Source organism: Stylophora pistillata, chromosome 4 (genome assembly GCF_964205215.1).
Source record: "Stylophora pistillata chromosome 4, jaStyPist1.2, whole genome shotgun sequence".
NCBI classification, from domain to species: Eukaryota; Metazoa; Cnidaria; class Anthozoa; order Scleractinia; family Pocilloporidae; genus Stylophora; species Stylophora pistillata.
In genome coordinates, this window is record NC_142522.1 from 4,913,299 (window position 1) to 4,929,002 (window position 15,704).

Below are 15,704 nucleotides of genomic sequence, written 5' to 3' on the forward strand. Positions count from 1 at the left end.
AAAAAAGAGAAATACAAATTAGTTTCTTACAGTTTCAAACAGAATAACCCGCGAGAAGAAGATGAAGAAAAAAAAAAAAAAAAAAGAAGAAGAAAAAAATTCACCTTTAACGACCACAAGGAAAATCTTAATGTTTTCACGCCAACAAAAATCAATTTTAGATTTAGTCTAATTGTTTTCATGACGCTTAGAAATGAAAATTTCCTTATGTAAATTTCACGGTCAATAAAAATTCGAAACTTACGGATAATTACTGGTTTGTTGTCTACCACACCTGCACAAAACAGGAACGAGCAACAGACTGAGTTTGATTTCATCAGACTTCCGGTACCCTCAGAAATATCCCGGACACAGGAAGATGGAAAAAAAAGCTGCAGAAAACCGGCTACAAGAAAAAAAACAATCCTCGCACACCTTTAACCCACGTGCGCGAAGTATACGTCAACAAAGAATTTGATTGGCTAAGCACCAAAAATATTGTTTAAGCTCTCAGCGACATGAATAATTTAACAACTGCGGTGAAAGGTTGTTCAGTCGACTACACATTCTCTCTTTGATGCAAATAGACGTTTTATCCACCAAGTTTTCACAACAAGAAACGTTTGATAATATAATTTATTTGCCGCCTCATTTTATGCAATTTCAGTGAAAATTCATTTGCGGAAGGACTTCATGATTGGATCAGTTGCTTCGTGTCCTTTTTTTTTTTTTTTTTTTTTTTTCCTTGTAGAGAATGAACTGTTTTATGTCAAAAACAATAAAAATGACGCTAAAGTCGACTTGGAACGTTGTATTTCAGAGGGAAATGGTGTAGCGTGGAAGAAACAGAGGAGACTTCCAGGTTCTTAACATTAATGATAAAGAAAACCATTTAGTCTCAGTCACAGGGATTACACTGACAGGACAGTAGGCGCCATCTGGCCAGCTGACAACTTATTAATTAGCATGGGGAAATAAAACAGTTTTTGATAAAGTGAAGGAGGGTAATTAATCAAGAAGCGGGATCTTAAACAGTAATAAACAACTCAACAAAATCACTTACGTTACAAAATAAATCATGACAAATTCGGTGAAATATTTCCGTAGACTGAGATACACCTTGAGGTCCATATCCGGCAGTTGACAATCGGGTGTCAAAACCGAACCTGTGCGTTTGCCGTATTTTTGCCTTGAGCTTATACCCCACATCGAAGAACTCAACCAGGAGGAAAAATCAAATTTTGTCGAGTTAAAAGAGAGAGAAAGAAGAAAGAAATAAAAGGAAGCAAAACAACTTTGACTGAATATGCTTCTGTTTGTATAAACTGAGTGGATCTGCAAATAAAATTTAGAGACTTACAACTTTATTGCCATCGCATCTGTGCTAGATGGCAAAAACTTTTGTATTCACATGCTAGTGAAAAAAGGGTACAGATTTCACGTCCTCATCGCCTAGAACAAGCTCCCACAGCGGAAAACTGAAAACACAGTGATCGCTAGAGGGATTCAATTAATTGGTATATTGACGCCTGAAACAAATTGTGGAAAAGGGATTAAAACGCAAGCATCCTATTCTGCTTCTCATCTGCAAAAATTCGTTACTGACGGTTGAAATGTCAAATTTTTATACTATATCGTATTGTGGTTTATTGTGGCATTTACCCAATTTCGAAAGGATCAGGCAAAATGTAAAATCTGTTTCTGAATGGAGTGTGTTTAAATCGTGCAAATTATATTTGAAAGTGCATTAAAGTTTCAAATCAAAGAATCATCACAATGTTTAAAAATCAACCAAGAAAAGATTAAATATAACTAAATTTTGGGGGAGGGGGTGCTTTTGTCAATATGATCATGATTATTCTGTGCTTAAAAGCAAAAAGCACCCGCTTAAAATACAGTAAGGAGTAGAAAAAAAAGATACTTAACTGCTTATTCGATTAACGCTAAACCTTGTAGGGCAGATAGCGGCTGATTTTACGACAAGGCTTGAGAACGTATGGTGCGCCAAGTCAGTATTATATCGGAAAAAGAATTGTAATAGGATGTTTAGATTTTAATTGTGGGCCTTTAAAATAAGCAAAGGCAACAACGAAGTAAAAAATGAAAAATTGTTTAAAACTTTTAATCAGCAAAACGACGGCTTTGCACGTGCGTTTTAATACTTTGCAAATTTCTCAGGTCTTACGCGGAAATGACATCAATCCTTCCAGATCGAGTGAGTTTATGTTTTAGCAAGAAGGTATATGATGTTGTATAATTTGAATATATCAACAAAGTTGAAATGATAAATTGGCCACCGTTACGGTTATAAAAGCTGACGTTTCGAGGGTTAGCCCTTCGTCGGAGCGAATAGAGGAATTGTGGGTTGTGTGTGCTTTTAAAGGCAGAAAATGGAGCTACGTGATTGGTGATGTTGTATAAGCTGTATGTCGCAAATTTTTACAACTTTTTTTGTTGCTATATTTAGAGGATAGCAAGACATCTGTTTCTGCAAAGCGGATGTTGTCGTTGAAAGCCGGCCCTCTTTTCCCTACAACGGCTCACGGATGAAGGAAACCCAAAGTTTATAATATTTTAATAAGATCCATGGATCGAGAGTATTCGATGACCAGGAAAGGAACAAATGTTTTTTGTTTCACACATTGGTTTTCGCATAGTGAATTGGCTCAAATCCTAAAAAAAAAATAATAATAATCATAAGCCTAGTAGAGTAGAATAACTACATACAGAACAAATGTCAGTTTAATATTTTCAAACGGTGATAATTCAAAAGACGTATCGAATTTGTCGACTGAACTCAGCACAGATCAAACATGTTTTCAGGGGAAATTTTTCAGTTACACTTAATAGCTTAAAGCGTAATTTCCATTTTGTGTTCCAAAGAATAACTTGCTAATTTCAATTTTCTTGAACAATTAAAAAATACCACGAAACTCAAAGATAGATTTTTCTAGATAGATTTAATTCGAAGCCTACAGGGAACGGAAATCTCTAATTTGGCTTCATTTCCTTCCAGACTTCGAATAAATATAACAGAAAAATAGAAACATATCGATCGTAGTTTCAACAAAAACAACTTCACACCATCACTCGAAAAATTTTCCTAGCTTTTCATTTGTGCAAATGACGGACTGTCAACTGAGGGGGAGGGGAGGAGATGGGAGGGGAGGGGAGAGTGAGGGGAGGAAAAGGGGTGAGGAGGGGATTTCGGAGGATTTGATTATGCTACGATAAAATTTACCTGATCCGATTCCCCCATAAGGCTTTGCAATATTCGAGTGATCCCCTATCATTGGCAGCCGATTTTCAATAGTCCTCAAACTTCTTCCCCCCCCCCGCCATGCAATAAAAATAATGAATGGTTCCCTCGTCACCATCATCATTATCATCATCATCTTTATGTAAATACGGTTAAACATATCAGGCATTAACAGTTTAATATGAAAGCTACAACTTATTGCGAAGAACTATTTATACTATGTATAAACTATGTATGTTAGTCTAATTTAAAATATTACTAACTATTACAGAAGGTAAATTATAAATTAAAGCCTGTTTTACATGAATGCCGTGTCGGAATTAATTAACAATCGTCGGAAATTAGCCAGAGATGTTGCTTGCATAGCAGCTGAGGGTAGGCTGTTCCAGAGGACTGCACCACTATAGTTTATAATAGTTAGTGCGTGGCAAGTCGGAATAGCAAGCTTATTTTCAGAATCGCGCAAACCGGGGCTCCCACGCGCGCGAAGCGCGCGTGGTGTAGAGCCCCATACCCATGGAATATGATCAACCTTTTGGTTGTCACGTGACTGACCGAGCGTACGTAAGGGAGGGGTGACTCAGGAGAGTTTTTGCAAATGCCCATCTTTTATGTTATCATTAATATTACGAACTTGGGAGCTCCGCTTTTAGGCTTGGCTAAATCTATATATTAGAGTGCATGGCAAGGAAGGACTCCATATTAGATGGATAGCTTATTCAAATCAGCTTTGATCTAATGAACACACAGTAGAGTCAGTAAATACAGTTTACAATGAAATACTTAAAAAATTGTCCATCTAGAGATAAGAGTTGCATTCAGTAAAATAATACTGTGCCAAGCTTTTTTCCATTTATAAATATGTCTCCCGGACTTCAACTCGATGCTGAATCTCCTCCAGCAACTCGCGGATGTTAGACGCCTTAGGTCTGTTTTCGGCTGTTTCCTCAAAACACAGGTTCATGATTTCATGCAGCTGAAAAAAAAGTCAAATTTAGTAAGGAGAGAAAAGCTACCTCTTTCGTTTTGAAGAAACAGAAAACATTATCGATATAATGGTCATTTTCTTCGTGCCTATTTAATAGCTTTGAATCAGGCCATGTCTTGCCATCCAATACCAGACATTACCGGGAGGATTGTGGGCTCATTTCCTGATCAGCGGCTGGTTATCAATCTGTCACTAGTAATAACCCTACCTGGGCGTATTCACTGGACCCATGACAGTGTCCTAATAGAGTGGCTATCAACTTTCCAAACTGCTCAATATCGTTGCCATGACAAATCTGCCTATAAGCTCCCCAGTTTGAAAACGAACTAGGCTTACTCTTCTTGGACACTCGAGACAATCCTCCCAAGACCGCTCTCACGGGAGGAAGCTGAAAATAATCGATAATATGTACTTTTGACCGAGTGATTCTAATTAGCATCTAATACGATTTCGCAAAAAGATGGAAAGTTTATTTACCCTTAAGGATTGAGCAATCAAAATGTTGCTTGTTGTGACGTTGTTATGCACCATCCCAAGTTCCTGTAATCGTTCTATAGCGCTGATGACGTCACAAGCTATAGCACAAACCGCATCAAAATTAGGGACAGTTCCCTCGTCGCTAAGAAAATCTTGCAATGTTGAACTCGACACAAAATTGTAGCAAATCAATCTGAAACAAAAGGGGCATATATTTTGGAAATCATCACATACAACAAGCCCAGTTACGACTACTTTGTGTTCCTTCTTTCACTGTCCTACGAGTATGGTGGGAAAGTAAACACAATAGTTGTTTTTTGAACAGGAAGAGACTTGTAATGGCCGCGAAAGGCTAATCAATTTATTAGATCAGGTCAGGTCATTTCATGTTTCGAATGTCTTTTTCAGGGCTCAAAATTTAGACTGCTTCTGCATCAGGCTTGGCTTACTTTGCCCTGTGATAGTCTTAGAAGCTCGCGTCGCCTTCTCGACCAATCAGATACAAAACTAAAGCCAATCATGGCTTCGTTAACGCGTCTGACACGTCAAACCATTTAAGTTTAATTTTGTTCGAGCTTCTTGATGTTTTGGCCTCGCTCAAATGTTCCTGTGATGAATTTCTATGATAATTTTTAATTGTCTTTTAACATGAGAGCTGTTACTTACAGACTGTTCGATTGTAACTCGCGAATCTTCACTTTCCCGTGATCAATATCGTGGTCACAGGCTGCAAGGGAAAAATAGAAACAATACTTGAGCAAAGAAGGAATTCATTAGAAGAAAGCAAAATGACTCAATGAAAATACTAGATGACTTGACAAACTCATTCAAGAACCCAGGCCTGCATATTTACAAAAAGGTTTCATTGAAAGGCTCAAATACTTTGTTAGCTGAAAAATTTTGTTGACAACAGCGGCAAGAAAATAAAATTAGCTACTTAAAAAATTTGAACTCACTTTGAGTGCATCTATTCTGGATCACGTGGGAATTATTTTTTTTTCCTATCAAGTAATTTTCAAAATCCCTCAGGGTGACCCGGGGTCAAAGCGCTTCTGCCTTATATTCATGTAAGAATATTTAGCAGCAATCAATCATATCTGCACAGCAGGATATTAAAACACTTAAAAACAGTAGGAAAGTGTTTCTAATTCCTCGGCAATTTCGATACTCGTTAACTTTTCGTTTAACAGCAAATCATACCAGTAGTATATGATTCCGTTCAGAGGACAAAACACAAGGAGCTTTTATTCACTTGCCTGTGGAGTGCCAACGATAATTGAGAAGAAAAGGAAATTCTTTTCTCTCACTACACAGGCTCTTTGCCACATCAACTTCTCGAATCCAGTCTTCTTTGCATTCTGTGGCAAAGTATTTCAATAACACCATGCTTGAAATGTCTCGTCCCTCAGACCAAGCTACAGCATAACCCTGTAACAGCAAAGATTCATTGCGAAGGTTAAACCCATACCAGCCTAATGGCCCTCCCTTCCCTCCCCTCCCATCCAACAAGTCTTTAAGTCGAGTGAGTCTCATGGTTCGCTGGTAATAATTTATACTCCTAAGTGTAAATCAATTGCTCATGATCGTTAAATGTCCTGGCCAAGAACACGATGCAGTGACTTGGGCAGGGCTCGAACTTAGCTTCTCCAGTTTGTCTTCAGTCCAATGCATGCTTTGACCACTAATTCCCCAGCTAAATCGTTGAGATAGTCAGTGGCTAACACGGATAAAAGCCAAGTCTGAGATCCTAACCGAGATAAAATCCTCAACCTTCCACAGACTGGTAATATACTCTGACCGATGAGCAACATTGAGAGTGATCGCATGCTAGGTAGCATGTCATATGTACTTGCATAGCTCTATAAATCTTTCCCCCAGGATATCAGGATTTTGTCTTTTGGTAAACATTGTTTCACACACTTACAATGGCAGGTTTTCCAGCGGTGTCGTCGTTTAGAATATTCACTTCTTCAATCAGCTTCAGTTTAGAGTGCATCATGTGTTCACTATTGTGTTCACTATTGTCTCGTTCATGCTGTCCTGGGGAAGGCAAGGGAAGTGGGAAAGCGATGATATCAGCGATAAGGGTGGCATCATGGGATGGTTTCATCAAATCCACTGTCTGCCTCCGACCTTAGATGAATAAAAATAAATCATGCAACTACACGTTAGTCTGCGACAGAAATACAAGGACTTACTCGCACACAACACTGAAGAAGTATTCCTCGTTTAAGACAAGTTTTTCATATCTCGAATTTGATTGCATTCGAGATTATCTTCAGTTTTAGAAAATATGCGTTGCTTGACTTGTACTTTTCCATAAGATATCGAACGTACTCCTTGGAAGTAGTTCTCTTCAAAGTGCCCTTTTGAAAGGTTCTTTAAAGGGGAGATCAGGGGCGGATCCAGGAATTTTCGATTGGGGGGGGGGGGGCAAACTTTGGTTCAGAAAGGACTGTTGAGCTCCTTTGAGGCAAATTACTTCTCCCCACACCCTGCACCCCCTCCCACCAGTCGCGGTTGCACGTTATAATTCTTTGGCAGCTTACTGTTTGCTTGGATTCATTAATTAAAAAAATCAGTTAGTTAAAAAATGATATACGATCCTGTCGATGTAAGAATTTCAGTCTCAAAGTTGTAAGCGTCAGGTCTGATAGGGGGGGTCCGGGCCCCCCGGACCCTCCCCCTGGATCCGCATCTGGAGATTCACCTTTTTGTGGGTTACTGCCCAACAAGACCCTGGCAGGGACATCAAGCAAACCATGATTGGCCATACTCTGCTAAAAACAACATGACATCGCCAAAATTTATGTGGTCTGAGAACGGCGAACCATTTACGTCTTTTTGTGGAATGCAAGGATGTTCAATTTTAAATTAAAAATTCTGCCGAAGTTGAGGTCCCAAGGCATCTAGCCACCCACGAAATCATTATGGACGGTTTCCTCGGTGCTCCCGTTCTACATGCTTCTGGTCCCGAGAGGGACTCCAAAGATGATAACAACTGTGTCAGGCTCTGGGTGAAGAGGGTGAGGAGGGGGGGGGGGGGAGGATGCAAAAATAACAGGGGCCAAAAGTCCCAGTAGAAAAATAAGGAACAAAAGGTGCTTTCCTTATTCCTTTATTCGTCATTGGCCCATCCCCTCCAATTAAGTGCACTCAGTTCACCGATAATTGTCATTACTCACCTGGCATTCGCTCGTTCAATGTCTTCATTACAATACCAGTGATATGTGTTCCCTTTTTGGTTAAGCTTTGCTTTGCTCGTTGGGTGGAAAAAGTGTACAGGATTGGATTTATGGAGGAGTTGATAGGAAGAACAAACACGGCAATCCACACGTAGGCGATTTTGTTTGGATCCTCAAAATTCCCAGTTAGCGATAAAACACTGATTGTTATGATGGGCATCCAGCAGCAGAAGTCTGTCATCACGATGAAGGCAAGCCTCTTAGCCATCTCGGATTCCTTTTCGAAATTCGTCGATCGCGCTGCACGTGCAGCACGCTTTACCGTCCAAAATATTGAGATATACGCCACGAGGATAAAGGCGAAAGAAATGAAGTTCAAGCCCACAAAGAATGACGCGGAGTATTCCCAGCCAGCCGGTGTGCCCTCAGAAAGCTGAAGCGGAAGGCAGACGGAAGAGCGACTGTAGAAACCGAAATCCCTACTTTCATCGTAAAAGTAATTTATTCCGGTGATAGGAATCACAGATATGACTATGCCAAACATCCATACACCCATGCAGGCGAAAACGGCCGCTTTGTAAGTAAGGCGCTTGAACTTGAATGGGAAGACGATACAGATAAGTCGGTCGATGGTGATGATGGTGAGAATCAGGACAGAAACTTCACTAGAGAGCATCGAAAGAGCTCCAATGACTTGACAGCCGATGCTAGATCTCCATTTAATGTCATGCTTAAAGTATTCCCCTCGCCATCTTGAGTCCATGATGGCGATCGTTAATAGATACACGCCCATAAACAGATCAGCTACGGCCAGATTGGTCAGCAGACAAGACTGAACCCTGCTTTCTTCTTTATCAACGGCACGCCATATTATGACGAGGACGTTGCCAAGGAGTGCAAGTATTCCCAGAATCCAGATGCAGACCTGAACAGTTTCGTTTTTCATGAGGTCGTCGCAGCTCGAAAACTCGTTGATTGGAGAATCGCAGTCGACTCCTTCGATTGACTTTATGGCGTAGCAGCAGAAAATAAATCGGTCGAGTTTCCTGTATAAAAGAAGTATCTCATGATAGGCACGATAGACAATTTTACCTCCCTCCTCCCTTGGGGAAGTTTTTATCTAAATGTCAAAAGTTGTAAGGGAATGCACTTGTTTTGCTTTTCGTTGCTTATTGATTGGTTCCGATTAATCCGTACACCCTCTCAACCGATGAAATGCGCCATAATTTTCCTTATTTAATGCCGGTTGACTTGTGTTCGTATAGTTTTGTATGGGCGTGTAAAAGTATAGTCTCCCTCGCAGCCGTTTTCAGTCTCGTCACGCAACGCTCCTCCCCACAAACGGTTTGTGGGGAGAAGCGTTGCGTGACGAGACTAAAAACGGCTGCGAGGGAGACTGGTAAAAGTAAAGAGTAATATCACTTATGTTTTTTCAAGTGATGATAATTTTTAACCTTACGACGAAACATACGGTTACTTGTTTTTATTATTTAGGGCAAAATTTTATTTCATCAGGAAGTTCAAAAACGACCTAATATGATACTTCTAAATCTGATTGGGCGAAATTGGAAAGCGCTTCATGAAATACAACACTTTCGAAGGCCAACAAGCGTAGAATGTTCATTGATAGATACTCACAAATACTTCAAGTTTTCTAGTTCACTAAATGCATCGGAAGGTACATCAGATAGCTTGTTATTGTGTAGATACCTGTAGCAATGGATAAAAAATAATTGACGAAGTGACAAACTGTTATTTTTTAAATCTAAGATTTGATTTAAGACAGCTGTCATGCTTGCCACCTAGGAATTTTTTTACTTAAGTTTTTGTTATCGACGTATAGCGATCAACAAACGCTCTACTCACAAATATTCCAGTGATTTGAGTCCTTTGAAAGTTCCCTTTGTCACTGTTGTTAGCTCGTTCCTACTCAAGTCGCTGAGGAAAAAAGCGGAATACGGATGACAGTTAAGTCAAAAATCACTTCTGTCATAAGATTGATGATTCAAACATTTTGTGGAGAATCCAAATAGTCCTCACTTGAATTTACATCGAAATTGGCCATTTCGAGAAACGAAGTACACTGTACACGACAGAAATGAGTAGAGCTTCCAGGTATTCAAGGTGAGATAGAACCACAAAATTGATCGGCTAGCTATGTTAATTCCATTGATACCTTGTTATTCAAACAGTGCCAAAAATTATTATGACAATTGACCCTCCTTGTACACCACTACCATGATCATTGCCTAACGTCATCAGCTAGTTTTATCATCGTTGGACCATTTATACCCTAACACCAATATCCATACATTCTGTACTCTTCTCCAAAGTTTTCTTTTGTGATTGACAGGGAGAATTTGGCTAACAATTAAGAGCTTCTTTGGTTTGTGATAATTTTCCTTTGTTCTCCTGACCTTAATGTGTCATTCAGGGCTCAGATTGTGAGAACAAAGTAGATGGTTGTCACCTTCAGGAGTCAAATGGTTACGCCACCTAACGTTTTACTTCCTGATGTGACTGTAAATTCCTCCATCAATATCCATGTAAAATAATCAAGTACGCAAGAGAAAGGAATTTAGACAACGTTCAGCTGAAGGATTTTAATTTGATGCCACCCAAAACTCTTTTCAGCTACTATACGTGGAAATATAGGAAGTATCGGTAACTTTGTGGGTTTAGAGCCGTATTGTATACCATGAATCAAGGTAACAGTAGTGTAGATGTTAGATGAAAAGACAATCAATTCTATTTCTTTTTCTGATTATCTCACTGCTTGAATTTCAAACCTTATGATATCACGATGTTGAACGTAAACACAGCGAAAAAACTTTTCGAGAGCAGTAAGTACATGGACTTTCGAGAAACGGGCCCCAGTAGGCAACCAATTATTCTTACGTTTTAATTTACAACTGTTTTATTCTCTAATGATGACCAATTTTTGGATTGCCATACTTGGTAAGGATTATTTTCTGTTCCTTCCATTCTAAAAAAACTTTTGAAAAAGCGAACCGGAAGTAACTACCGGAAGTTATGTTACTCGCGCGAATTGATTGACGGTTTAGAAATAAAATACCCGGATTCAGAGGAGAAGTGCTTACGCCATGGAAAAAAAAGCTAGTGTGGCTGTTTTGTTGTTTTTACGGGACTTTTATTAATGGAAATTTGGACTTTCTTTGGAGTTTGGACAGGGAGAATTTAGGAACCTAAGGAGAAACAATACTTACAAAACTTTCAGCTTTAAAAGATCTTCAAACAGGCCTTCTGGTAATGTTTTCAACTTGTTATCCTGAAGATATCTAATTGCACATGGCAAAATAAAAAAGTAATGATACAAACTCATAATAAATAACCTAATCGAAAAATAAGGGAAACAAAACCCACGAAAATTTCGAATTTCCAATCTTGATCTAAAAACAATTCCATTTCAGGTCTTCATGGGGTATTCGGAGTCATAAAGTTCGACACATCACAAATAGTCACAACTACAATTATTTCAAATGAAGTCACGGGAAACATTACCTGAAATATATAAAGGACAACAATACTTACAGATGGGTCATGGTGCTTTTGTTTTCAAAAACACCATATTCCATTCTCTCAATCTGGTTTGAACGCAAGCCTCTGAGAGAAAATTTAAAATTTTAATTTAGACCATCTCCACTTAAGGTCGTTGAAGACATTTTAAGAGCTTCACATGAGAAATAGAGTGTTGCAAATTTAATTGGGTAACTGGTAGTTTAGAAGTTAATACTTACAAAACCTCTATACTAGAAAGTCCATCCAACATTCCTTTTACTGCTTTACGAAGAAGGTTTTTCCCTAAATCTCTGAAGCAAATCAATCAAATTCACTGAGTTTAAATTGGGTAAAACGAGTTGGAATGAGGTCTAATGGCCCATTCAAGGACACTCAGTTTTTTCAGCGAATAGGATACGTAACAAGAACAAGTATGCAAGCGTCAGTCGTTTGCACTATATCGAGTTCAATGGAAAATCGTTCAACTGCACCCACTATGACTTTCCGCCTATGATTAAAATCGATCCATAGTGACAAACCTGGGGTAAGGATGGGCCTTGTAAGGTACACAAATACTTACAGAACGCGTAAATTAGGAAGTTCAAGAAAGACTCCGTCGGGAAGAGATTGTAAGAAGTTGAAGTTCAGTCGCCTGGAACAAAAAGTACAGCGTTAAATTCAGTTTACATATAACTGATAACAGCCTTAAAACGACTTCCATCCGAAAGCTAAATACCACCGCTTTTGTCACTACTGGGCAAGCAACTGTGCCCAGATGTTACCATTTGTATCTGAAATGGGGTAGCAGTTTTTAAAACCCTCTTGGATAGCAGATCATAGTATCTCCACTTTATTTTCTTCTTGGTTTATGCTAGTGTAAAGACAAAAAAGACCATATTATGCGGTTTTCCCAATCAAGGAGCGCAGTATTTTAACTGAAGAAACAACTCACTCGTCAAAAAACATCAACTTTAAATGTCGTGATGCATACTAACATAGTTTCGACGGATGAGACATTTTGAAAGCAGTTTTCAATGAGGCGAAGCAGAATATTAAAGCTCATGTCTCTAGAAAAAAAAAATGATCATTTGTTAAACTCCCCAGCCAGTTTACTTAACTCTATAGCAGAAATCTTGGTGGAGATTTTTTATTCTTTTAATCAACAAATATAAAGTTTACTCACATATATTCTAGCTTGTCGAGATTTGCAAAGGCCTGTTCTTGTAACTGAGATATCCGATTTTCCTGGAAAAACCTGAAAGAAATATCTAACTTGCAGTAAGCAAGAATATAATAGAAATTATAATCATCTCAAACCAACAGAGTAGCTAAAAAAGAAAAGGAAAACAATGTGGATATGTCAATGATTAAGTTGAAAAAAAAAACAAAACTATTAATGCGCCCAGTTTTTCATGGCTTACACAGCTCGAGTATTAGGGGGGAGATCAGATGGAACACTGAGCAAGTCTGCTCCAGTTACAAGAATCCCGTTGTCTTTGCCTTCACCGAAATCTTCACATTTGCAGCTCGATGGACAACCTAAGAAAAAGAGAAAACAATGCTATTATTCAGACTGCAGCTGACAACTACCGTCCAAATCTGGGATGATAGGAAAACATGCAAACAGTAAATTAGAAGTATAACATCAGAGCACGAGACCCAAAGATTGTTTACTTTGCTGACGTGAACAGGATGGTTCGTCATTTTCTTTGGCTGGAAAGAGAAAAGAAGAGTTTTTAAATATCCCCATAAAGGAGTACTGAAAAGAAATAAAAGGGCTCAAAGACGTTAGTCAATACTGCGAATGGAGAACTACTGGTAACCTTCATGAGAAATGAACGCATAATAAAAAAACATGTCTTTTTAAATGCACCCAGAACAGAATAAACTTGTATTCAAAATCTTGTTTTGGTTTCCTTCAGTATTTCGCATTTTTCAACCAAAGAAATGTATGATATTGAAAATATTTATCTAAAAGATAACTAGTTGTAGGCCAAGATCACCGACAGCAATTTTACAACAGCTTTAGATGACCTTTTGCCGCCAGAGTGACCAATAGTTGCGCTACGTAAGAGGCGCCATAATTATATTATCCCGCTTGTCAGAACTGAACGTTTCAAGAGGACTTTTGTTAATAGATGTTTGTTCTCTTGTTAGTTACTCAATTAGTTATTTAGTTAGTTAATTAGTTTTATATTTGCTTGAGTTCATATCATTGTAACTAAACACGTTTGTTGTTTAGATTGCTTAATAAAGACTTTTATTATTATTATTACCATATATGGTATTCATTAGATTTGGGCAGACTATCTACATAAAAACAATGAATCGTATTTGACACCTTAGTGGATTTTTTAATGGCCTTCTTCCACCCGAAAATGAGCCTTATCTCCAACATGGAGACGACACCTGAAGTACTGAATAAGGCAGCAGAATGAAGAAAGGAATCATAACAAAAACGCAATAAACTTTGTGATTTTCATTTACCTGAAACAGAATGATACAAGGCTTTTAATCTGGCCACAGGCAAATTTTCTTGACAGCTCAGAAGAACTGTTAAATGATTCGAGGAAGATAAGAAATCTGGTGGAAACAGATAGCCGCAGAATTTGCCCAACGAGGTTCCAGTTTTTTCGCTACCATCAAAAACCTCCACAAAACATTTATCACATGTGGGGTGGTCCCTGAGTCTGAATTCTTGGAACTTCAAGTGAATTATATGACGGGGTGGGACGGTTATGAGCCATCTGCAAAGAATGTCATCAAGAGAATGTCCCGGATATAAAGGAGAGAAGAAATATCCCGACTTGTTGGTCAAGTTTTCGTTACAGGCTGAAACAGGATGAAAGAACTGTTAGTTGATGAGACAAAATGGATCTGGTATGTTTCTTATTACAAAAGGACAGTCTGTAAATATTGTGGCCAATCAGGTAGTTATTGAAAACACCTTCCACATTTAAGAAAAAATTGAACATATTTTGTTTAAACGTGCGATTGCGAAGCGAAGAGGAGGACCAACGTTACATTCAACCAATCTGTGATGCTAGGTTCGTGAATCAAACTAAGAAACCGCTGGAGGGAGGTAATTTATCCTTCAAAAAGTCGATATGGCAAAGATGGAAGGTAATGCCTTTGTCAATTTGTCAATTTGTGTCAATTTGGTAAAAGTTGACGTCCGTTAGTTCTCTTTTATCCACCGAAAAGTCGATAAGGCAAAGATGGAAAGTGGCGCTTTTGGTAATTTGTCCGTTTGTGTCAATTTGTCAAAAGTGTAATTTTCATCCCTTTCCAAAAGCTTTCCCCACAATATGAATGCGGTTTAGTGCACTTAAGGAATGTTTCTACTAAAACCGTACCTGGTTTAGCTGACAAGGGTTTGTGTTGGCAAAGGTTTCCCTCCTCAATGTACAATCCTGCCAATGCTATCAAGTCTTCCCTTGTCTCTGTTTTTCCTTCTATGAGCACCTGTTTATTGTATCAGACGATAGCAAAAACATATAACAAAAAAATCTCATATTTATGGTCGATCACTGTAACTCGTCATCCTCGAAAAACTGAAAAAAAGTGGACATGGAAATGGAGAAAATTGCATAAACAAAGAACTTTACGCCACGCTACGGAACTGTTTTTCGAGAACTATCGATCTGTTGGAAAGCTTTATTCGCAGTAAAATACAATGGAAAGTTGCGGGTAATGGGCAACTGGTTAAGTTTTTCTAATACTTTTCTATGCTTAAAACCTGGGAACCATTTTTTTTTTTATACCGTCAGCACAAACATTTATCCCTTCCGAGCAGAATATGCTCCTAACACAATATCCCGAGACACATACCTGAAACTCAGAGAGAGAATTCAAAGGAACTTTTCCGTAAAGCCAGTTCTTGCCAGTGTTGCTTCCTGAAATCCAGATTGGAATTTTACGGTAGGTTTTTGTCTTCTGGTAAATTGTAAGTGTCTTCTTCCCAGGTCCCCGGAACATGTAACGAAACTTCAGGCACTCACTAGGCCAGTCATGTGATCTATTGTATAGCGGGCTCATGAGAACAGCCAACTGGGTAAACTGGGTGACGTTAGTGTCCACGACAAGTCGGCCACCTGGATCAGAAATAAAATTAAACGCATTTTATTTACAAAAGATCATCGTAAACTCTATCGATAAATTACCAAGAAACAAGGAACATTTAACAACGTGTTGAGCGAACCAACAAAACATCAAATTTCAAGAGCCATCATAGTAGAAAGTTGATTAAATTGCGACATTGATGCAGCGGTTCTTGGTTCAGAGTCGAGCATGGTTC

At 38.7% G+C, this 15,704-nt stretch overlaps 1 protein-coding gene across 1 annotated transcript in view; it reads right to left on the bottom strand.

The window, feature by feature from the left end:
* Positions 1 to 3,399: 3,399 nt before the first annotated feature.
* Positions 3,400 to 15,704, bottom strand: part of LOC148732089 (MAM and LDL-receptor class A domain-containing protein 2-like) — a 48,975-nt gene continuing 36,670 nt past the window's right edge. Inside the window, exons 42-61 of the mRNA XM_088756407.1 lie at positions 15,239 to 15,501; positions 14,764 to 14,872; positions 13,895 to 14,239; positions 13,082 to 13,120; positions 12,829 to 12,946; positions 12,591 to 12,662; positions 12,403 to 12,474; positions 11,988 to 12,059; positions 11,647 to 11,718; positions 11,441 to 11,512; positions 11,116 to 11,187; positions 9,755 to 9,826; positions 9,527 to 9,598; positions 7,889 to 8,934; positions 6,628 to 6,836; positions 5,960 to 6,131; positions 5,370 to 5,430; positions 4,704 to 4,896; positions 4,435 to 4,614; positions 3,400 to 4,214 (exon numbers count right to left, since the gene is read on the bottom strand). Of these exons, the coding sequence (XP_088612533.1) occupies positions 4,092 to 4,214; positions 4,435 to 4,614; positions 4,704 to 4,896; positions 5,370 to 5,430; positions 5,960 to 6,131; positions 6,628 to 6,836; positions 7,889 to 8,934; positions 9,527 to 9,598; positions 9,755 to 9,826; positions 11,116 to 11,187; positions 11,441 to 11,512; positions 11,647 to 11,718; positions 11,988 to 12,059; positions 12,403 to 12,474; positions 12,591 to 12,662; positions 12,829 to 12,946; positions 13,082 to 13,120; positions 13,895 to 14,239; positions 14,764 to 14,872; positions 15,239 to 15,501 (3,434 nt within the window). The 3' untranslated portion in view covers positions 3,400 to 4,091. The remainder of the gene's footprint in view (positions 4,215 to 4,434; positions 4,615 to 4,703; positions 4,897 to 5,369; positions 5,431 to 5,959; positions 6,132 to 6,627; positions 6,837 to 7,888; positions 8,935 to 9,526; positions 9,599 to 9,754; positions 9,827 to 11,115; positions 11,188 to 11,440; positions 11,513 to 11,646; positions 11,719 to 11,987; positions 12,060 to 12,402; positions 12,475 to 12,590; positions 12,663 to 12,828; positions 12,947 to 13,081; positions 13,121 to 13,894; positions 14,240 to 14,763; positions 14,873 to 15,238; positions 15,502 to 15,704) is intronic.